Source organism: Monodon monoceros, unplaced genomic scaffold, assembly GCF_005190385.1.
Source record: "Monodon monoceros isolate NGI ecotype Baffin Bay Population unplaced genomic scaffold, NGI_Narwhal_1 Super_Scaffold_8, whole genome shotgun sequence".
Classification (NCBI taxonomy): domain Eukaryota; kingdom Metazoa; phylum Chordata; class Mammalia; order Artiodactyla; family Monodontidae; genus Monodon; species Monodon monoceros.
Genome location: NW_021703785.1, coordinates 59,393,168 through 59,416,304, shown reverse-complemented (window position 1 = coordinate 59,416,304; position 23,137 = coordinate 59,393,168). Strand labels below are relative to the sequence as shown.

General features: G+C 41.2%; 1 protein-coding gene across 2 annotated transcripts in view; it reads right to left on the bottom strand.

Annotated features, from left to right (window-relative positions):
* The window catches only part of WDFY2 (WD repeat and FYVE domain containing 2), a 171,156-nt gene that overhangs the window by 62,330 nt on the left and 85,689 nt on the right, over positions 1–23,137 (bottom strand). For both annotated transcript variants that reach the window (XM_029209766.1, XM_029209765.1), the window contains exon 3: positions 19,705–19,778. In XM_029209766.1, the coding sequence (XP_029065599.1) occupies positions 19,705–19,778 (74 nt within the window). The remainder of the gene's footprint in view (positions 1–19,704; positions 19,779–23,137) is intronic.

The following is a 23,137-nucleotide window of genomic DNA, read 5'->3' as shown; positions in this document are numbered from 1 at the left end:
TCTATTCATCTGTCAAGAGACATTACACAACACTGTAAAGCAACTATACCCCAATTAAAAAAAAAAAAGAGAGAGAGAGACATTAGGGTTGCTTTCACCTCTTGGCTATTGTGAATAATGCTGCCATGAACATGGGTGTATAAATCTCTCTTCCAGATCCTGCTCTGAATTATTTTGGGTATATATATTCATAAGCGGGACTGCTGGATCATATGGTAATTCTATTTTTAATCTTTTAAGGAACTGCCATACATAAGAAGGTGATTGACTATAAATTCAGTATTAGAAAATTCTTAACTACCCTTATAACTGCCTTCTTTTTTATTACCCAGTTTCATGATTAACAGTGTCTCCTTGTTGCCTTGGCTACCAGGTGGTTCAGAATCAAATTCAAGTCTTAATCATACAAACTGTGCTAGTCCTTATAATCTGCACACTTGTGTTACTCTGTATGTTTCACTCAGGCTCTTTTGGTTGCTGGGAACTCAAGCCAGTAAAGAAGAGAGGATTTACTGTAAAGAGACGGGAAGCGGTGGCCACTGAAACCACGCTGCCACTTCTGTCTCTCTCTTGCAGGCTCAGGGCCTCTCTCCTGTTATCTCTGTTTTTTTCTGCTATCTTTTCTCAACCAACCAGTCCCATCCAACAACTCAGCTTCTGTTCCCTCATAATTGGAGCTTGCATGTGGCCATCACCGCCCCTCTGGCCCCTCTCTACGTGACCTTTCAGCTTTACCTTCATCCACTGGCTTGCTCTCTTAGTACCTCCAGGTTCAAATTCAAGGCAGGAATCTGACCAGCCTAATTATCTTTTCTCACTAGGACCCTAGCCAGCCCATATGAAGCCCCTAGCCAGCCTCTGGGCTAAGCATCCACTGTAGGAGGTCACTACTCTGCGGAAGGAGGAGCGAAGGAGTCTGCATCTCATCCATGGGGTTCTCATTTGGCCTTTTTCTACCAATATGTCTTGCTCTCTCTTTGGATTTGCTTTCGATATGTGCTTTATTTTTCCTTTCTGCACAAGAACCAAAAAATTCAAATCCCAGAAGGATGATGCTAAGAAAGAACCTCGAAGATTCTCATGTTCTTACTTATGGCTGTCTCCACACTTTACCAATCAGTGGCCTGCAATTTGTACCTCTTAGTTGTCTTTTTGTTTAATCAGCAGTTCTCAAACTTTCGGGTCTCTAGTTTCCTTTACTCTTAAAAATTATTGAGAACCCCTGGGTTGGATCTATTGATATTCATCATATTTGAAATTAAAACAGAGAAAATTGTAGACTATTAATTCATTAAAATAACAATATTAAATTTATTACATGGTAATATAAATAACATACTTTATGAAAATATCTATATTGTGCAGAACAAAAAATTAAGTGGAAAGAGTGGCATTGTTTTCCATTTTTGCAAATCTCATTAATAGAAGATATTTGGCTCTTCGTCTCTGCTTCTGGAGAAAATGGAAAAAAAGAAAGGCAAATAGCATCTTAGTATTATTATGATAACAGCTTTGACCTCACGGATCACAGTTTGAGAACAACTGGGTAAGTGACTGACCTGACTTTTGGTTTTGATTAACCTTCACTCAGATTCTGCCAATTTGCCTGGAGAGTTGAGTTATTCTTGTTTGTTTTTAAATTATGAAAAGAGGCTTCGCTGGCTACCAAACGATGGAACATTGTCTCCACCCAGGAACTGGGAGGGTAGGAGCCTTTTCCCCCTTCCATGAAATGCCTAATGGCCCTAATCTTTTCTAACTACATGCATTTTAAGAAGTGGGGAGAAGGAATGCTTTAGCTGCAAACCCCCAGCCTCAGGTCTAAACTTTGTAAGAAACCCTTAGTCATATTTCTAAGAAGACTAACATGTTACATTACTTGGAAGCCTCTGAACCAAGAGAAAAGATAATTGGGGTTTGTGTAGCAACAGCAGCTGTTGGCCTCTCTAGATTCAAAATATCACCTACAAAGAAACAAATTCAGGTTTACAAATACTTTTGAAAAATTCTCCTTCAGATACAGGTTTAGACACAAAACACAATTTCAAGGTTTTTCCTCACATAAACACACGTCTACCTACTCTCTCTCTAGGCTTGCCTGGGTGCTTAATTGTTTACCTGTCCTCACCTTTCTTTACATCAACAGTAACATGTTTTTGTGCTTTCCTACCCCTAGTCCTTCAGCACCGAATGCAGGTAACCAGATGCAGTTAGTTTTTCAATAATATCTCTCCCAAGAGGATGGAAGGGAGCGAGAGGGTAAAAGGCAAAAGATACACAAGTTTAGATGTGAGCACTTCCATGGCTGCCTCTGGCAAATTTCAGAATCTTAAAGACAAATGCTCTTGGAAGTCATTCAGTGAATAAGGAATATCCTGCTCAAGGCCAGAATATGAAGCCAGAACACTGATGTATCCCACAAAGTCGCTGAAGTATTCTGCGTCCCCATTACGTTGCACAGATAGTGAAAGAGACTGAATACCGTAAAAACATCCACACACAATAAAAATTCTGCCATAATATTAACAGCAAATTACATGGGAGATCAGTTTACATAAAGGCTAGTTGTTCATACTTACTTTTTAAACAAAAAAAGGCTCAAAACTTTTGACAAAATTGTTCTGAACATAAAAGTTGCCTGCTGAAATTGAAAACTGCTTATAGGTGATGTCATGAAGTTTAGTGCAATAGCCAAGGCTGGAAACTACTGTTCCTACTTATGAAAGCAGCTGGTGAAAGAAGTTTGGATCTTTGGTTGTTAAGTTTTGGATTTCTTGAAATTTTAGAGTTTGTAAGGGGTCCTAGCACAATAACTCATTCTTTAGATTAAACTGAAGTCCAGAGATACTAAGGGACTTATTCAAGGTCACAGGTGTACTTGATTGCACAACCCAGGTTTGAAACTTGGGTCTATCTCTTGAATTTTTTATCTACTGATCTTTTAACTCACACAAACCTCAAAGAGGCTCTTCAAAAGGGGACTGAAACCAGGTGAATGTCTCACTGAATTTCTATGAGCAAAGGAAAATATTACAGGGCAAATTCTGAAATCAATCCACTCTTCAGAGAATCTGGATGACAATACAATATACAGCAGACATGAAAGAAAGATAAGTACCAAGTACCACTAATACCTCCTTCATCATCCCTGTTTCCCAAGTCTGACACCTTGAAGCAGGACCAAGCAGTATGTCATGGGCACTGACCAGTCAGGACCCAGGCTGGCTGTAGACAGGAGCAATGTTGTAAACTGGATCAAAACGAGTTTGGCCTGGGAGTAATCCTCACCAATTACCCTTTCTCTCCACTCAATTTCTCCTACACATTTAGTCATCAGATTCTTACCATCCTTCTTGAACCCATGCCCCTGCCAGTGCATTTCCAACTAAATGACATTTGTCCTTGACAGTGCACTAAACATCTCTTACTACCTAGCCTCTGCTGGAGTCTCTCCTTTCCCAAGAAACTGTTCCCTTTCCCCAATCTCCAACACTTTTCAAACCTAACTTTCTAGGTCTGCATTTGTACGATCACCCAGGCAGAATAGATATTTCCTTTGCTGAAGTTCAAGAGACACTATAAACTCTTTTATGATATTGATCAGAATCTGCATTAAATTAGAGCTATCGCTGATCAGATTATTTTATCCTTCCCTATAGATTTTAAGTTGAAAGTAATGGAATTTTTGTTGTCTTACAACAGTATCTCCCACAGGTCCAACATTTTTCCCATTATACCACGTATGAAAGCTAATAAATATTTTAAAATAAAGGAATAATCACTTCTTGTTTTTATAAAAGAGAAATATGTCAAGATTTTAATTGTACTAATATTATAAACACTCCTGCCTCAGGTTCTTTGCACTGGCTGTGCCTCTCTTTTAACACTGTTTTCCCAGGGACCTCCCTGGTGGTCCAGTGGTTAAGAATCCATCTTGCAATGCAGGGGACGCCGGTTTAATCCCTGGTAGGGGAACTAATATCCCACATGCCACAGGGCAACTAAGTCCGCGCGCCGCAACTACTGAGCCCGAGCGCCACAACTAGAGAGCCCGCATGCCACAACTACAGAGGCCACGTGTTCTGGAGCCCACGCACCACAACTAGAGAGAAGCCCATGCACTGCAATGAAGAGTCCACGCCACAACAAAAGATCTTGCATGCCACAACTAAGACCCGATGCAGCCAAAAATAAATAAATAAAAATTTTTTAAAAGTATACAGAAGACAGGGGCTTCCCTGGTGGCGCAGTGGTTGAGAGTCCGCTTGCCGATGCAGGGGACACGGGTTCGTGCCCCGGTCCGGGAAGATCCCACGTGCCGCGGAGCGGCTGGCCCCGTAAGCCATGGCCGCTGAGCCTGCGTGTCCGGAGCCTGTGCTCCGCAACGGGAGAGGCCACAACAGTGAGAGGCCCACGTACCGCAAAAAAAATATAAAAAAAAAGAAAGTATACAGAAGGCAAAAAAGCATATAAAAAAATAAAATAAACACTGTTTTCCCGGATATCAGTGTGATTCGTTACCCCAAGCTTCAAGTCCTCTGTCCAAAAGATACCTTCTCAATGAGGCCTAACGTGTCCGCCTTTAAAAAAAATCACAATCCATCTCCCTGCCCCACCCTCATATTCCAATCCCCTTCACTCTTCTCTGTTTTCCCCATAGCATCTATTACTTTCTAACATACATGAATTATCGTATTTCATGTTTACTAAATGCAACATACACAAAGAGAGGGATGTTTTTGAGGGGAGAGGGGAGAGTTCATTGATGTGTATCTCAAGCACCTAGAAAACTCCCTGGCACATAGTACCTGCTCAAAATACATGTGTTAAAAGAATTGAATGAAAGCATTAAAATCTCATTTTGGGACTTCCCTGATGGCACAGTAACTGGGAATCCGCCTGCCAGTGCAGGAGACATGGGTTCAAGCCCTGGTCCGGGAAGATCCCACATGCCGTGCAGCTACTGAGCCTGTGTGCCACAGCTGCTGAGCCTGTGCTCTAGAGCCCACGAGCCACAACTGCTGAGCCCATGTGCCACAACTACAGAAGCCTGTGCGCCTAGAGCCTGTGCTCTGCAAAGAGCGGCCACTGCTATGAGAAGCCTGTGCACTACAACCAAGAGTAGCCCCCACTCACCACAACTAGAGAAAAGCCTGTGCGCAACAACAAAGACCCAATGCAGCCAAAAATAAATAAATAAATTTATTTATTTTTTTAAAAATCTCATTTTAAGAATATATTAATTTATATAGTAGCTCTCTATTAATATACTTTTGAAATATGTGAAAATAATACTATATTATAATGCTATACAAACATATTATACGGTATAACATTTCAGTGATGGCTACAGTATATAAGTATGACATACAGTTTATGTTTTCATTTAGAGAAAACACCAGAAAAGGATTAAACGATTTGCTCATCAATAGTAGATGTGGAAGTAGGAACTAGATTTCTCTATTTAGGGTTCAATGCTAGGGTAGGTTTGAATCAAAGTATGTACAATTACCAGGGGGTCAAATTATAAAAGAAAAAAGGAAGAGAGCCTAATTGCTAAGCTATTACTTTTTGTAATCAATGCCCAAAAATGGACAGTATACTCTTTTAACTCACATCTTAGGACTAATCAATGTTTTACTTCCTAAGTCAATAGGAAAACAGAGTGATGTGTTGCTTTTTAATGTTAACAGTCTCTAACCATGGTCTCTGTACTAAAATGTTAAAGTACCTTTTTCTGGATTGAAATTCACAAATTTTCAGCCCTGAACATTATTCAAACCAATAAATATGCAGATAGCAAGTAGTGAGCAAAAGTAGAAAGCAAACATTACATATAGTTAACAGTGCTGTACAATATATAGGAGAGTCAAGAGAGTTGAGTCTCATTACCAAGGAGAAAAATATTTTCTTTTTTCTTTTCTTCTTTCTTTTCTTTCTGTCGTATCTATATGAGATGATGGAGGTTAGCTGAACCTATTGCGGTAACTGTTTCACAGTATATGTAAATCAAACCATCACGTTGTATGCCTTAAACTTACGGAGTGACGTATGTCAATTATTTCTCAATAAGACTGGAAAAAATAACATATAAAATCAGTTTTACTAGCCCAAAATGGTGCTCACAAGAAACAAACTGGCTTAAAAATTATGAGTTTTTAAATATTATCTTTAAACTGAGGTGGCAAATAATTGCATGAAAAATAATACTCTTTAATTTCAGATATACTTATTAACCTTACCAAGAAGTAAATTCAAGTTCATCTTTTCTTGAAATGAACAGAATTTCTGTTATAAAAATAATGATTACCAGTTTTTGAGGACTTTATATAAATTACCTCAGGTAATCCTCACAACGACCCCATGAGGAACGTATTATTATGCCCAATCTACAGTGCATAAATTGAAGTTTCTGTGAAGTTAACCAACTCATCCATCATTATTCAGCTAAAAGATGGTAGGGCTGGAATTCAGAGGCAGTTCTCTCTGGGAGCCAAGTTCATGCCTCAGCCACCAGGAGGGTCTACCCCTGCTATAGGAAGGCAGTGTGTTAACAATGATTTTTCCCACCAACTCTGAGTAAGCTCTACCTGATTAAGGGAGGGAAAAGAATGAAAACACTGGCTTCCTCCATATCAGAGAGCTGGTGGGAAACGAGGGCTTCTGTAAGGATGACTAGAAAACAAGAATGCAAGTGAAAGGAGAAAGAGCTTCTGGATGAAAACACGCAGGAAACCGGTCTGGTTTTTATTCACCTGGAAACTACTGCTGAGCTTCCAATTCATGCAAGCTCTGGACTGGGTACTGGAAACGGCCACGCACAGAACGTGGCTCCTGCCTTCAAGCTGCTTGGGCTAACAGAGGTCAAGAAAACAAGGGAATCAGCACTGACTAAATCTGTCCTATATACCGGGTACTTTTAGGAACTATATATGTGTTATTTAATACACAATCATATAGATGAAACCTACATGTGAACTAATAATCATCACGTAAATTCTGAAGTAGACATTTGAACTAAATGATAGAGAACTCTTAAGAAGAGCCTTTGGCGCAGTGGTTAAGAATCCGCCTGCCAATGTAGGGGACACGGGTTCGAGCCCTGGTCCGGGAAGATCCCACATGCCGCGGAGCAACTAAGACCGTGCGCCATAACTACTGAGCCTGCGCTCTAGAGCCCACGAACCACAACTACTGAGCCCACGTGCTACAACTACTGAAGCCCGGGTGCCTAGAGCCCGCAATGAGAAGGGCGTGCACCACAACGAAGAGTAGCCGCCGCTCGCTGCAACTAGAGAAAGCCCACACACGGCAATGAAGACGCAACACCACCAAAAATAAATAAATTAATTAAAAAAAAAACTTCAAAAAAAAAAGAAGAAGAAGGGCCTTTGGCGACTTCCCTGACAGTCCAGTGGTAAGACTTCCGGCTTCCACTGCAGGGGCCGTGGGTTCGATCCCTGGTTGGGGAACTAAGATTCTGCATGCTGCACAGCGTGACCAAAACAAAACAAACAAAACCAAATTGAGGATGTGTACGTGTGTGTTATAAGTTTAAAAAAAAAAAGAAGAAGAAGAGCCTTTGAACCCCATACCCTGGAGGCAGGGCGACCTTCTCAGAAGAATGTGTTTGGGGTTTTAGGCTAATTCTTAAAGGTGGGAGAGGAGTTTCTCAGGGCAGGAGGTCAGTAAGGGATAACACCTCTTTTTTAGCAAGGGGACCCCACGTACAAGGGCAAGCAATAAACCTGATATTTGGGTAGGAGAGTTGCGATATATAGGGCTGACAAAGTGGGCAGGAATCAAGGAATTTGGACTTTATCCTTCTGGAAGTTATGGAGAGTTTATACCCAGAGGAGTGGCCTAATTACACTAGAATTTTGGACATCTGATGGCAGAGTAGCCGGGGGCCGAGACAAGAGACAGGAGGACCAGTCTGGAGTTTATTGCAACAGTCCAAGCAAATGCTGCGGCAGACAGAAACCTGCAAAGTCCTCGTGAAAGGAGACAAAAGGGGAGAGTCCGGAAGCAGCTCTGAGATACTCAGGCCAGGGCAGTATTGCTGTGAGGTTTGGGGGAAAATCTGGATCTACTCTAACTCCTGTTTCTGGTTGGGTCTACTTGGTGATGCCATTTACTGAAGGAATAAGGAGAAAGAGCATATATTGGGGACAAGAGAATTATTTCTAGTTAGAATATGCTAAATCAGAGGTGTCCTGGAGACTCCCAGGTGGGAGGAATGCCAAGTAAGCAGCTGGAGTCTGAGTTCAGGCTCTGGAGGACAGAATGGGCCACAGCCTTGAAAGCTGTCGGTGTAGAATAATTACAGGAGAAGATCACGAACAAAGAGTATACAGCACAAGGTAGAACCCTAGAGAGCATCAGGCATCTAAGGCTCTGCCAGAGAAGGAAGAGCTGGTGGGAAAGTCTGGAGAGAGTTCAGGGTTCACAGCACCCCACTAATTAACCAGCCACCACTCACCAAACAGCAGGCACCCTTCTAGGTCCTTTCTCTCCCATCCACGACAGATAAGCTTCAGGAGGAAAAACCTGCCCTATTGTTTTGACTGCTCTCCAACAGAGCAAACCAGTTGGGCCTGAGTGATTGCAGCCAATGGAAAAGCTGTGCTGTTTGTTCTATGTGGGAATACAGTTAGCAGTCTTTTTGCAACTGTGTAAATTGCTTCAGTGAGCTTATGGTCTAATACTGATGTTTTTTTCCTACACCAAATGATTATTTATAAAAATGTAACATTTGCTGGTAACTGAGAGCAGAGTCATCCTCCCTCTCTAAGGAGGCGAAACTGGAGATGAGTTGATTGTGGCGCCTACTACATTCAAGATGTGGTGCTGGAGGAGCGGTAAATAAATGGGGAGGGGCATCCACTTTGGAAACAAAAACCCCTCTGGGTTACCACCGCCCTGAGTCAGCAGCATCCAACCACAGTGAAACTAAGAAACACAAGCCCAGCAGTGAACACCAGCATTGCACCCCAGGGACCAGGGCATACCTAATGCTACTCCCCTCTCTGCTACCATAAGCTTCTAGCCGGCAAGGGGGTAGCCTGCTTCCAAGGCTCTCAGATTAAAGAGTAGGTGTAGTAACACCAGGTGGTGGCAATCCAGCAACCGTAGGGGCTATAAAAGAATAACTGCTTCCTTCACACATGTTGGCTCTAGTGAGTTCTCAAGCTTTATTGCAAAGGAATAAATGTCAGATGGTTCTTTTAATTTCTTAAAAAAAAATTTTTGTTTTAACATCTTTATTGGAGTATAACTGCTTTACAATGGTGTGTTAGTTTCTGCTGTATAACAAAGTGAATCAGCTATACGTATACATACATCCCCATATCTCCTCCCTCTTGCATCTCCCTCCCACCCTCCCTATCCCACCCCTCCAGGTGGTCACAAAGCACCGAGCTGATCTCCCTGTGCTATGTGGCTGCTTCCCACTAGCTATCTGTTTTACATTTGGTAGTGTATATATGTCAGTGCCACTCTCTCACTTCGTCCCAGCTTACCCTTCCCCCTCCCTGTGTCCTCAAGTCCATTCTCTACATCTGCGTCTTTATTCCTGTCCTGTCCCTAGGTCCTTCAGAACCATTTTTTTTTTTAGATTCCATACATATGTGTTAGCATATGGTATTTGTTTTTCTCTTTCTGACTTCACTCTGTAGGACAGTCTCTAGGTCCATCCACCTCACTACAAATGCTGCCCTCAGGGTACTCTGGGAGGAATGCCTTAAAGGTAATTGACATGGAAATGCCACCTCAGCCCCTCTGGGCTCTGAACCTTGCCATCTACAAGACAGTGACATGAGAACCGTGGTCGGGCTCTATAGTCTGTATAAGAGATTAACTCAAAATAAAAACTAGCAAAATATGTGTGCACACAGAGAATATTATTCTCACACGTCTAGATGGAAATGGTTAATAGAAGATTTGTGACACAAGACCGATTCCTAGTGTTGAAAGAATACTTGCAGGACCATAGATAGCTCTCTGGACATTCTGGCCTATAAAACTCAGATTCCCAAATGAACAGAAAGTGGTAGAGCTCTCGATGGCTGGTAACCCACTGGGGTTAGTCAGTCCCCTGGAGGACTCCAGTCAGTCCACTGGAGGAAGAGTGACTCTTGTGATGAAAAATTTGCTACATCCTCTCCAATCTTTAGGGTCCTCTCAAAGCTCAACCTTTTCCTGAGGGTGATGAATGGTAATAACTTGGATAATAAACTTTTTTTGCAGAAAAAAATAGTATTTGATAGCCCGTGTTTTACAAATCAGTGGTGAATTACTGTAATGATGCAGCAAAGATGCAAGACGGAACCAGAAGTAAGTTGAAGCATCCTAAGGAGTGTTCCATCACTAAGACATTTCCTCCCCTGGTAACTGGCCTGCGAAAGCCACACGACAGAGGTTTTAACCAAAGCTTCCTAGTTCCTGCCGACGGAAGATGCTGCTGCTCCTGGTGACAGTAATGTTGATAAGAAGCTAATGTTGATGGGGCACTTGACGCATACCAGCACTGTCCTAAGAGCTTTATGTGTATGTCATGCAATCCTCATCACAACCCTGTAAAATGGATACAATTATTATCCCTATTTTACAGTAAGGAAACTGGGGCACTGAGAGTAAAGCAACTAGCCCAGGGTGACACAACTTGTGGGTACACAACTGTGATCTGACTTTAGCAGTCTGATTTCAGACTTAACCTCTTACATATTGTCTTGACCTCTATATATTGTCAACCTGATAGACTATATCTATTCATTCACTCACTCATTAATTCATTCTATAAATATATGCAGAGCACTTCTAATTCATGGGCACTGCATTGGATGCTAGGAATGTAAGAGAGTCAAGCGGACATAGCTGCCGCCTTGAAGAGCTTATGCTGGACACATGCAATAATCAAATAATCACAGGAAAGACATAAAATACGAACTATGACAACTGCTACAGAGGAGGGGCGCTCAATGCTATGAACACTTATAATCTGGGGACACGAACTGCCAGAAGATCAGGGAAGACGTCCCCAAGGAAAGGAAAAGTAAACTGAGATCTGGAGGATGAGAGTTAAGTAGGCGAAGAGAAAGGAAGCACACTCCAGGCAGAGGCCCTGGGAACGGAGGGAACAAGGTGGGCATAAGGAACTGAGAGTGGCAGCTAAGACTGGAACTCAGGGAGGAAGGGCACTGCGGAAAGCACGGCTGTGGAGGACAGGGCCAGACCCAGCAGGGTCACATAGGCCATGGGAAGAATTCTGGCCTGTGTGCTAAGAGCAAAGGGAAGCCTGAGAGAGGTCTGGCAGAGGATATGTCGAGATAAAATGTGTATTCTGAAAAGATCCTTCTATAGCTCCAATATGGAAAACAGAGTGGAAGAGGCAGCGCAGATGTGGGATGACCAGTGAAGGGGGCGGGGTCCGAGGAGACGACAGAGCAGGATAATGACGATGGTGGTGGTGGTGATGGTGACGATGACGATGATGATGATGAAGAGAGAGGGGAGCTGAGAGGTATTTAGGGGGCAAAAATCCATAAATAATGGACTGGACAGAGTTGAGGGTAAAGGAGGAAAGTAACTCCAAAGAGCCCTGGCTCGTGCCACAGGATGGTCAGTGGTTATAGTCACGTAAACAGGGGACACTGAGAAAGACCAGGTGAGGAAAAGACCAGGGGAGGAAAAGGAGTCTGATTTTAGACCTGATGAATTTGAGGTTCTTCTGAGACATTCAACAGAAAATATTAAGAAGGAAGTTGGAATTTCAGAGAAAAGGTCTGGACAAAGCTTAAAAGTTGAGAGTTATGATCACATGGGCAGCAAATGCAGCCATGACACTGGCGAGGCTGCCCAAAGAGAGGAGAAGCGGGGGCCTAGGAGGGCAAATGTTGAGAAACTCCAACACTGAACCAAAGCTGGTCCGAGGACATCCTGTGATGGAAACAGAGACAAAACAGCCAGGGAACAGGAGGAAAGCCAGCGGAGTACTGTGTCGTGGATAGACATGAAGGGAGTATTTCAGGAGGAAACAGCAGAGCTGAGTGCTGCTGGGAGGTCAAACATGATGAGGACCTAAACATGTCAGTGGTACAGATGCATGTGGAGAGCTTTTATAATCACAGCCAGAGCTGTTTGGACAGATTGATGGGACTGGAGGCCAGATGGCAGTGGTTTCAGTAAAGAGGGGAAGGAGGAAATGTAGACAGCAACTACGAACAAGTCTTTGGAGGGCTTCCCTGGTGGCTCAGTGGTTGAGAGTCCGCCTGCCGATGCAGGGGACACGGGTTCGTGCCCCGGTCCGGGAAGATCCCACATGCCGCGGAGCGGCTGGGCCCGTGAGCCATGGCCGCTGAGCCTGGGTGTCCGGAGCCTGTGCTCCGCAACAGGAGAGGCCACAACAGCGAGAGGCCCGCGTACCGCAGAAAAAAAAAAAGACAAGTCTTTGGAGATGTTTGATAATGAGAGAAGAGAGAGAGACTACTGGGTGAACAGGGAAGAGAGTTGTTTTTAATAAGCAACTTTTGTTTTTAATAAAAAGAAATTTGAGTGTGTTTAAAAGCCAATGGGAAGGATCCAGGGGGAGGGAGAGATTATTAAGGAATAAGACAAAGGGAAAGTAACTTGGAACATAATACGCTCATCAATTCCTAGCTATTGCCTTTCTGAACCATAGATACGCTGCTTGATGTGGCCAAGGTAAGAAGATGACCACCAAAAGAATCTAAAAAAGAAAAGAGTGGATATATGTATATGTATAACTGATTCACTTTGCTGTACACCTGAAACTAACACAACATTGTAAATCAACTATACTCCAATAAAAAGAAGATGACCACCTTCTAAAATAGTAATACAAGGAGTTCCCTGGTGGTCCAGTGATTTAGTGACTCAGAGCTTTCACTGCTGTGGTCCAGGTTCAATCCCTGGTCGGGGAACTAAGATCCTGCAAGCTGCATGGCATGGCTAAAAAAATTTTTTAAATAAATAAAATAGTAATACAATGACCCTAATGAGGCCATCCTTTGTGGCAGATACCTCCTGTAGATATTGTATAAATGATTTCAATCTACCACACACTCTACAGGATCTCCTTAGCACCCAGTTTAAAATATAGGGCAATCTGGGTGTTCCTACCAGTATTCATGCTACAGAATCGGTCTAAAAGGGCGATCAAGAAGTTCTTCAAAAATTCATAATTGTAATGGAGGTGCCACAAAATAACTGGCAGCCAAAGAAAGCCCTTGGCATATGCATTCAGTACTACTTGACCAGGTTTTTAGATAACATTCAGGTACTGAACAAAAGACAACAGGGCTACCTATACAATGACACAATTGGAAGAGACAGGCTTGTCCTTGAGAGGTTCTAAGAAGGTTGGTGACCCACACAAATACTGAAGGGACAACAACTCCCATGATCGCAGTAAGTGTTTTCTTTGACAAAACCACCTTCGATGAATTATACTGTATGAATAAACAGTAAGCAACTGGCATGTCAGCACTCAGGGATTCTTGTTCTGCTAAGCAGAAAAAAAGATATATATATATATATGTAGATATTTAATATTGACATATAAATATTTATACATATTTAAGTTTACTATAACTTATTAGCACAAGCTCAGAAGAGAATGGCCACCTAACAGTCTATAAAAGGAACTCCCCACACTAGAAAGCCCAGGGCCATAGACTGATGAAATGACTCAGAAATGATGGTCTTTTGTGGTAGAAACCATGGGAGAATGAGACAATCATAAGCTAGTGTAAGTACTGAGATTATGTAAGAGTTTAAAAGGAAGCCCTACAGATTCCAGGTCCACATTTCTCTGAACACAAGGCCTCTTGAAACTGTCTTCAAATCCAGCCTCCGTTGACTTCATGGTTAGGCTACTTTTCACGTATGGTACCACATTAGAAATCCTGGGAGGCAGGGAAATTCCAGAAGCAACATCAATTCTTCTCTAAGTACAAAACCTGAAATGTGCCATGATGGTTGACAAACAGGAGCCAGTCGGCTATAGCACTGTTGTCTCCGAGCCAATCAAGGTGAAGGTTTTAACAGGACTTTCCCTCCAGCAGGAGTGGTCCGACTGTACAGTCAGCTTGGGTACAGCTGAAGTGCTTTATTCATAAGTTACTTCTCTTCACTGCAGAACGTGACCTCACCATTTGGGTTCAGTCCCTGTAGGCTCATTATAACTCATAGCAATAAACAACTCATCCAAACCACCTTGTTACATTAAAGGCTCAAATTCTTAAAAAAATATTTTTTTTAGCAATGGCCAGATCCATGGAATAACACAAGCTTCCAATTCATTAGTGACCATCCTAGGGCAATTCCTTGCAACTCGGTTGTCCTAGTTGTGTGAAGAAATCAGCCTGGTGTGATAAGAAAATCTGTCCAGTGATCAAGGAAGTCCTAGTTCTGCCACCACTATCTTGACACGTGACCTACCTAATATATGTCACTTAATCTAGGGGAAGGTGGCATTAGATAGAAAAATTAAGGTCTCCCTTTCAATTTTAATCTTTTCCTATCTCCCCCTCTTTTAATATCTTTAGGTACCTCTTCCCAAAGGCATCATTTTACACATTCACAAAATGGTTTCCTAATCAATTGGTAGGACACTGTTAGGGAAATTCTGTAGATACAATATTATTACCAGTTGTACTGAGTTGAATAGTGTCCTCCCAAAATTCATGTCCACACGGAACCTCAGAATATGACTTTATTTGGAACTAAGGTCTCCGCAGATGTAATTAGTTAAAATGAGATCATACTGGATTAGGGTGAGTCCTTCATCCAGTGATTTATAAGAAGGCCATGTGAAGACAAAGAGACACAGAGAGGAAACCAATGTGAAGATGTGGGCGGGGACCAGAGTGACACATCTACAAGGAAAGGAACTCCAAGGATTTCCATCAGTCCCACAAACGTTCAGGAACACATAACGTTTCTACTTAGGTTTTTTAGTTGCTTTCTTCATGTATCTATGTTATTAATTTCAGGAAGCAGCGTATGGACATCAAAATCTTCTACATGCCCAAACCGGTCATTTAAACACACGATGCACTCTGTAAATGCACACAATAACACTCAACTGTTGAGAGTAATTTTATCCTGCTGGTTAAGTGCCCAACTTTGGTTGTAGCATCTTGATGATGGGAACTGAAATGCCTTCTCTCCTTCCTTTAACAGAACTTTTACAAAACATCTATAGTGGTCCAGGACACAACACTGAAGCATACATGGTCTCTGCCTTCATGTAGTTGACAGTCTAGTGAAGGAGACAGACCCATAAACAAATGAGGCAACAGGAAGGATGGAAAGCCTTTAACAGAGGCAGGAGTGGTTCCTGGCCAGCAGCATGGGGTGAGAAGAAAGCCCAGGCTTCAAGGCACACAGAGTCCCTAGCTTTGCTGAGAGCTGCTTCCTGGCTAAGTGAGCTGGAGAAGCTCGTGAACTCTCTAGGCCTTAGTCTCCTTATCCGAAAAATGTGAGTAATACCACCTACATCATAGAATTACTGTGAAGCTGGAATGAGGGGATGTATGTAAAGCAGAGCGCCTGGTACATAGTAGATGCTCAATAAAGGTTTATTCTCTTTCCTCTTTCATTCCCTTGAATAAACTATATGAACTCTAAGAATATAATAACCACAAGAACTACCAAAACAGTAACAACAAAGCCATACACGGTCAATATCATTTATTTTTATACAATAACCTCTATCCTGAGTGCTAACCATTATACACAGCAATTGTTTCCTCTCATCCCAATCAAACTTCCCATAACACATGTATGAGAGTAATCTACAAAGAACAGAGATTTTATCATTTGGGGCCTTGTTCGAAAAATCTTCAGTGACTATGCATTTATCTTAGCAAGATTTTAATAAAAATTTTGGCACCCTAAGAGTTGTGATGAAGAAGAAAAAATATATTTATAAAGATGAGTATCTTTTTTTTTTCCCCATGCCATTCATTTTGCCTGAAATACCTTTCCTTCCTATCTTTAGCTAATCAAATCCTAGCTCACATCCAGTCTCCATGGAGCTGCCCCAGACCATTCTCTCCTACTCTTATCTGACCTCATTGCCTTGCCAACATCACACTCACTGGGGTGCTGCTACTTTTGCTGTTATTTTTTTACTATGTGTTAGGTATTTCATAACTTCATTTTTCATTTTGCCCCAACTGAATAAGTTCTTTGAGACCAGGAGCCACATGTTAGAATTGAGCATAATCTTCTTCACACAGTTGATATTTATATATTTGTTGGTTGGCTAGAATATATGAGTCATTATGACAGAAAAATCTAAAGTCCTGCTTCAGTATGAATAGCAGTTAGCACAATCTGACTTCTGTCAACATTGAAACAGAAGGCATTTCTGAAAACTCAAACTCAGGGTGAATTAAATTATTGGCATACCTTCTTCCCCTATGGAAGTTAATTCCATTGTGAAAAACATTTTGAATAGCAAAAGAACTGTACCAATAAACTGTTTCAGAATTTAAGCAGGTACTTATTACAACCAGCTATATTAATAATAATAGTGTTTATACTTTAGTCAACAACTTATTTAACAAATTATTCACTGAGTCCCTAATATGCACAAGGTACCACACTAAGATCCACTGAGAGAGGAGATGAACAAAAGACTGGCCAGTTCCTTAATACTCAACAATTTAATGGAGGAGACAGACTTGAAAACTTTTTACAAAACAGATTAAACAAGCAATGTGATATAACTAACCTATTGAGTACTGTGTGTGATTAATTTTAATTTTACTTGGGAGGTCTCAGGACCCACCTGTCGAAAGGAAGGAAGGAAGGAAGGAAAAGAGAGAGAGAGAGAACGAAAAGATAACATGTGAACAAGACCTTGAGAGATAATCGGGACTGTAGACCAAGATGGCAGAAGTGGGTTCTGGGCTACATGATCAGAAAGAACAAAAGTTATAGACATGAAAATATACCACCTTCATTTTTGCTTCTCTCAGTAGGTGATCCAACTTGCTACTTCATGAGAAAAATAAAAGGTCATTCCTCCCTTACATCTCAATACTGTCTCTTTCTTTCCCTACCTTAAAAATTGAAAGTCTCCCCATTCTTTCCCAAAGCTAAATTCTTGAAATCGTCCTGGACCCTGTTGCTGCTCATCTACTATCATATCTTGTTCTAGCACTCACCCTCTCTCTCTCCACTTCCTTCTGTGGCCAAACTTCTGAAAGAGTGGTCTGCATTTGTTACCTCTACTTCATCTTTAAATACAGCACTCAGTTACACAAGGTTAACTGCCTCTTAAATCTCTTTTATTCAGTAAAATAAAGTGAAATAAGGATTTACTTTCCAATTTCCTCCTTTCTGTGTTTCAAAATAAGTTAACCAATAGTATTTCTTCCAAAATGTATTTGCTATATTCAAGGAACAGAAAACTTACAGTCTCTGGAAAGGATTTCTCACATCCAGGAAGTAAACTATTAAACAGCTGAGACTCTGTATAAGCATTTTCAGTAAAGAACCGGTTATTTTTGTAGTGATCAATGAGAATTCGGAACCTTAAACACCCTGTTCTTTCACTGTATCGTTCCCTAACACAGAGCTCTTTACAATTCTTCAGATGAGAATAGGTAGGTTATACAACTCATCTTCTTCAGCAACATAGATGAAATACTTCTAAGGAAATTATTTCATACAAGCCAGGTCCTTAATCTTTTTTAGAAGATCGGGTAACACCGAGCTGACACACCTGGAGAATCCGGTTCCTGATTTAAGTCCTGATTCTCTGGCACTTTCATTTACTAAAGGAATCATGGCTAAGACGCCCCTCTTCTTATTTACAATAAAAGCCAGAACTCTCCATAACTTAGTTCGCTCTCAACTTGCCTTCAAAGCCAAATGTATCGGTACCCACTAACCCCTTACACTGATTTCAAAAATACAGAGAATCACCTATATGCTATACACACATAAGGCTTTCCGCGGACAGTGTTACACATACTAGTGCACGAACTGCTGGGCAATAAATGGATCTCAGCTTATTTTTTCAGATTTTCCTTTGCGGTGAAACTTCAATTCATTGAACAATCCAGTTATCTCCCCTTATCTTTTAAAAACAAGTTTATCGTACGTACACCCCACTTATTAAAAATGGCTCTCCTTAAAGAAGACAAAGGTCTGTATCGTGATCTTCTCTTCCGTCCTCCTAAGGTGCAGGTTTTACAGATCTACAATGCATTAGATCTTATAGGACTTCCATAAATATTTGTCAATGGACTGATTTATATGTAACAATATTGTTAAAAATTTCCATAAAGATCACCAAACAAGTGTTTTGACTAAAGATCAAATAGCAAATGTCAGGCCCACCTCTTCAGACCCCTCAGGGGGGTTGGGTAAAGACTAGAAATGGAGACCCACATTCCATGTACCTAAATACGTAAAAGTTATAAATCAAGTTAAACTATTAAATACGGTCTCTTCCTCCAATCTTGACAAATATACCTTCAACCACCTGGAGGCACAGGTACAAAGTTAGAATTTTTAGACCTCTTGAAGTTCCACACCATAATGTGGTGACACGGGAGGGCCAGCCCACACCCCCTTTCCCATTCCCAGCTCTATCGACACCTTGAGGGGCCTTGCCCACACGTGCGGACACCTACTCACCTCAAACCATTGCCCCTGGGGCACCCTTGAGGCTAAGGGTACATTTATTACTTTTATCCTCCTCTGGATGGACTCAGGGAAAAGGCCCATGCAGGCCCTAGAAGCAGGCCCTAAGCTGTCTGGGAGCAGAAAATTCCAGAGTCAGGTACCCAGAGCATGGAGGTGGGTAGAGTGAGGGCTTAGGCTGGGCACATGCCCCTGGCCCCTCAGATCCCTCATCCTGTGGGGAGGTGTGGCCAGAGGAGGGTCCTCTAATTCCTAGGTCCCAAAGCAGGGTCTCTAAAGGCAATACTGGACAATATACCAAAATGGAGAATTTACCAGATCAGCTGTCTTACTAGTTAATATACTAGTTGAAAATTAATATGCAAAAACATGATTAAGTAGTAAAACCTGAAATTCCAGTCTCTGATCACTTCAGTTCCTTCAAGATCTATAACCGAAGGGTCTACTATTTATCTGGATCTGCCCGACAGACTAAATCTAGATTCTCTGCTTTCTTAACAAATTTGTACAAATTGACAGAATTCTATTCACCTACTAGAGGGTGTTAAGAAGACAGCAAAGAGCAGAAAGAGGAAGGAGGACAACGTCCAGTATCAAAGACGAGATCAGACACGCAGGGTCCAAGAGAGCCATTTCCCTTGTGTTCTGTCACTTGCGTGGGGAATCGTGTGACACCACGATTAACCGTCTGATCAAAGTCCCTAGTATCACAGCTTGCTCTCGCCAGCCCGCAGATCATGTAGTTCCCTCTGTGGCCTGGTAATGCCCCTACTATTCCAGCTGCTGTGAACGTGTAAGCCAAGCTGAATCTCGTCAGCATCTAAGCGGAGACTGATGATAGCTCTCCCTGCACCTCACCAGAATTTGCTGCACTGCAATTTCCACTTAACTTAGCAAGAAAATTAATTTGTTAATTTGAAAAAAAAAAAACCTAATAAATAATTCTCATCACAATACACATATACATACTCCACAGGAAGGGAAGTATTTCAACTGAAAATCTTATTTATGTGTACTTACTGAGATTGTACCATTGTCTAGACCTATGGACAGTCTTCTTGTTTCCGGGTTAAAAGACATGCATGAACATGGAGCTGAAAGAAATGAACATGTTGATGAAATTAACAAAACGATGATTCTCATGGATTCAGGAGTGACTAGCTCAAAGTGTATGACTATTTTTTTCCCACAATTTCCTGACAAACAGTTCATTTAACTCCCACTCACCGAAAAATAAAAACAGTAATTTTACAACTAACCCCTAGTTTCTCAGTTATCCTTTTAATGAATATAACAAATAAGATATTCTCAAACTGGACAAGTTCCAAGGGGCATGGTCTCGGCTGTTCTGTATCAAGTCTAAATTTGCTTTGACTAGATTAACAATGTTTTGTGCTGCATAAGCCTTCTGTCACCAATCTATCTCTTCCAAGCAAGCCCTATCTTTAATGGAAATAACCAATTTTTTCTGAACTAAGGAAACGAAAGAAAGCTCTTATTACCCCCTCGCCCCTCGCCCCACCAAGTACAGAAATCTATTTTTTAATTCAGAACTGCTTTGGGGCACGTGAACTAACAGAAGTCTTTTACTCTCAGTACTCAAGGCATATGCTGGAGGCTGCCAATTGGAAAAAGACGGAGGCTTTGCCTCAATCTAAAAGAGAACTAACTCGACACAGGGCCAGGCTCCAGAGGAAAGAAATCAGGTGAGTCAGTTCACCCAGTCCTGGACAGGGTCTCCCAGTTCTGCAGGACTGACTTCCTGAGTACCACCAAGCCTGAGTAAACGAAACGTGCTTGGAAGCCACAAGGGGCCAAGTCAGCTTCCGGTTACCAGCTTTCTCTGTCTATGCTTGTTCATCAGAATGGGGGCCTTTCGACAACTTATTCTATACTGAAATAGTGTTCTAAAGGCCTCAACATAACTTTTAAATTTCTCCCCGCGTCTTCACGGTAGCGCTGTAGGTCATGAACTACCCATCATCAAAATCATAACTGGCATCAAATGTTTTTATTCTCACTTTTCAGTTATGATTAGATGTCTTACCCAAGGTCACACAGGAAAAAAAAGCTGGAGGAGGTTCAAAGACATAATTCAAACACACAGTCCTATATTCAAATACCCAACTTAGGTTATCTTTATAAAAGAACTTCAAGTTCTACTAACAGAGCCACTTGATAAACACATCACTTGGTAACATTTTTTTGATTCTCTATAAAAGGCCGCTGAACGACCACAACTACAAAATCTTCTAAACTGCTTAAGTACTTTTTTCTAATTTTCAAACATGATGTATTTAGAAAATAGAAATACGTAAAAAATAAAAGTACTTTTTTCTAATTTTCAAACATGATATATTTAGAAAATAGAAATACGTAAAAAATAATCGCCCCCCCCCCCACACTGCAAACTTCCACCAGTACAGCAGAATATCTTCTTCTGGTTTAGTCACAAATTTAAACTAGATTCCCAAAAGAACACTGCTGGAAAAAAAGCAATCAAACGATATTTAATGCACTGCCCTAAGAAAGCCAGTCTTACTTGCCTTTGGCCTATAAACTATTTTGGCAAAATCTCTACACAGATGCTACGGCACCAGGTCTCGTAATCCCATAACATGTGTGCAGGATTAAAATTTAATGATTTCATGGAAAACTATCATGTTAGCAGAAAAAAGCAAAAGAAAAAAATACACTGATTATGGTACTACATAAAGTACATACACACATAAAAATATACCTGGAAAAACTAAACACAGTTCTTGTGTTTGAGATTATTCCTATAGCATTGTCTTCACTTATTATTTTGCTACGCCTGTTAAAAATTTTAAATATCTAACAATTTATTAAGATATAAGCATGAGTGTATGAAGCAAAACTTGACTGCAGCCCAAATGGCTACACATAGTCGAGAAAAATCTTATCACTTAGCTGCCTGCCTGGCCACATAAAAGTATTTGCTATATGATTTACTCCAAAGTTCCTATCTGGTTATATAATTGGAAAACCCACTGATCTTTGAATGTGATTTAAAAGACTTTTTTACAATACTGCACAGGCTACCCTTAAATCATCATTGCTATTTCTTTATTTCTTATTTTCCCCCCATTTACTAAATTTCTTGTTATTATTCAACGAAAATTTAGAATGCTTACTATGTTCAAGACATGTGATGCAATGATATATAAGGTACTATAGATGTCATCAGGAATTTATAGATTGTGACACCAACTATATACAGGACCTATAATATAAAACTTGTCCCCAATGTCACCTCCTTAGTCCACATCACTTTATACTGATAGTAAGAAACGCCACCAGAATTCAAAAGGAAAGACTTTTCCTATAAAGAACCATAAACAAAAGAAGTTTTAACAGAAATTCTGTTGTTGCAGAACCCGTATGCTTGAACCCAGATGGTTATAGACAGGGGATTGCCAGAGACAGACAGCATTACCTCCCAGGTGCCCCCAAAGGTACAAACATGCCTTCAAAGAGGCATTATGGTAAAACACCAAGCAACCCTGCGTGTGTGCGTGCGTGCGTGCGTGCGTGTGTGTGTGTGTAAAGACTTTTGGTAGGTGAGTCTTATGATGGTCCTCAAATCATTTCCCAACTGTGACACTCCCATAGGAAGAGGCCTTGTATTGGTTACCCAAAGGCCCCGCAAGGCCAAGGAGGAAAGAAATGAATTGAAAGAAATACTAATGCCCACATTTGTTGTTATAGTAAATGTCTTTCCTTTGGGATGTTGGAGGAGTAGATAAATTGACACAGAGATCCTTCTAACTTCAACTCACCGGAAATTAATGAAAAAAGCAACCTCTGAAAGACCAGTGCTATGGCCCATACAAAATAAGCGCCTATCCATCCATGCAAGAAAGTATCAAAGGGCAAAACTGTCTGGCAAAGCATAATAAGACACAGTAAAGTAATGGTAATTATGACCAAATGGTAACGGGAATCCTTTGGAAGGAAGAATAAGGTAGGAAACAAACAAAATATGATTTAAACACAATATGTATAGCCAGGTTGCAAAGATGTGATGTTTCCCAAAGAAGAATTCAGCTTTAAATGCTATAACGCTAATAATTAGTTAGTCGAAGAAGAAATAATTGGGTGTCTCTGATGGCTAAAAGTTCAGGTCAGAGATGAACATGGCTGAGAGGCTGTTCTATCCTCCCACCTTAAAACTGCATTCTCCACAAGCTGAGCACAGTGGCCAACCAGGACTACAAAATTACAATGCAGCTCCCCTCTACAGACTCCTCTATCAAAACTGCATCCCAAAACTCTAGATGAAATACATTTCATCTAGAAATGAGAGAAGAATTCTCATTTTCCAAGCTATCTGATCGAGATTTGCCATCTCCGTTCTGTCTCAGACTGATGACAATCAAAAGACGTGTACTTGGCAAAATTTTAGGAAGCAAGGTCATGAAAAGTACAAATA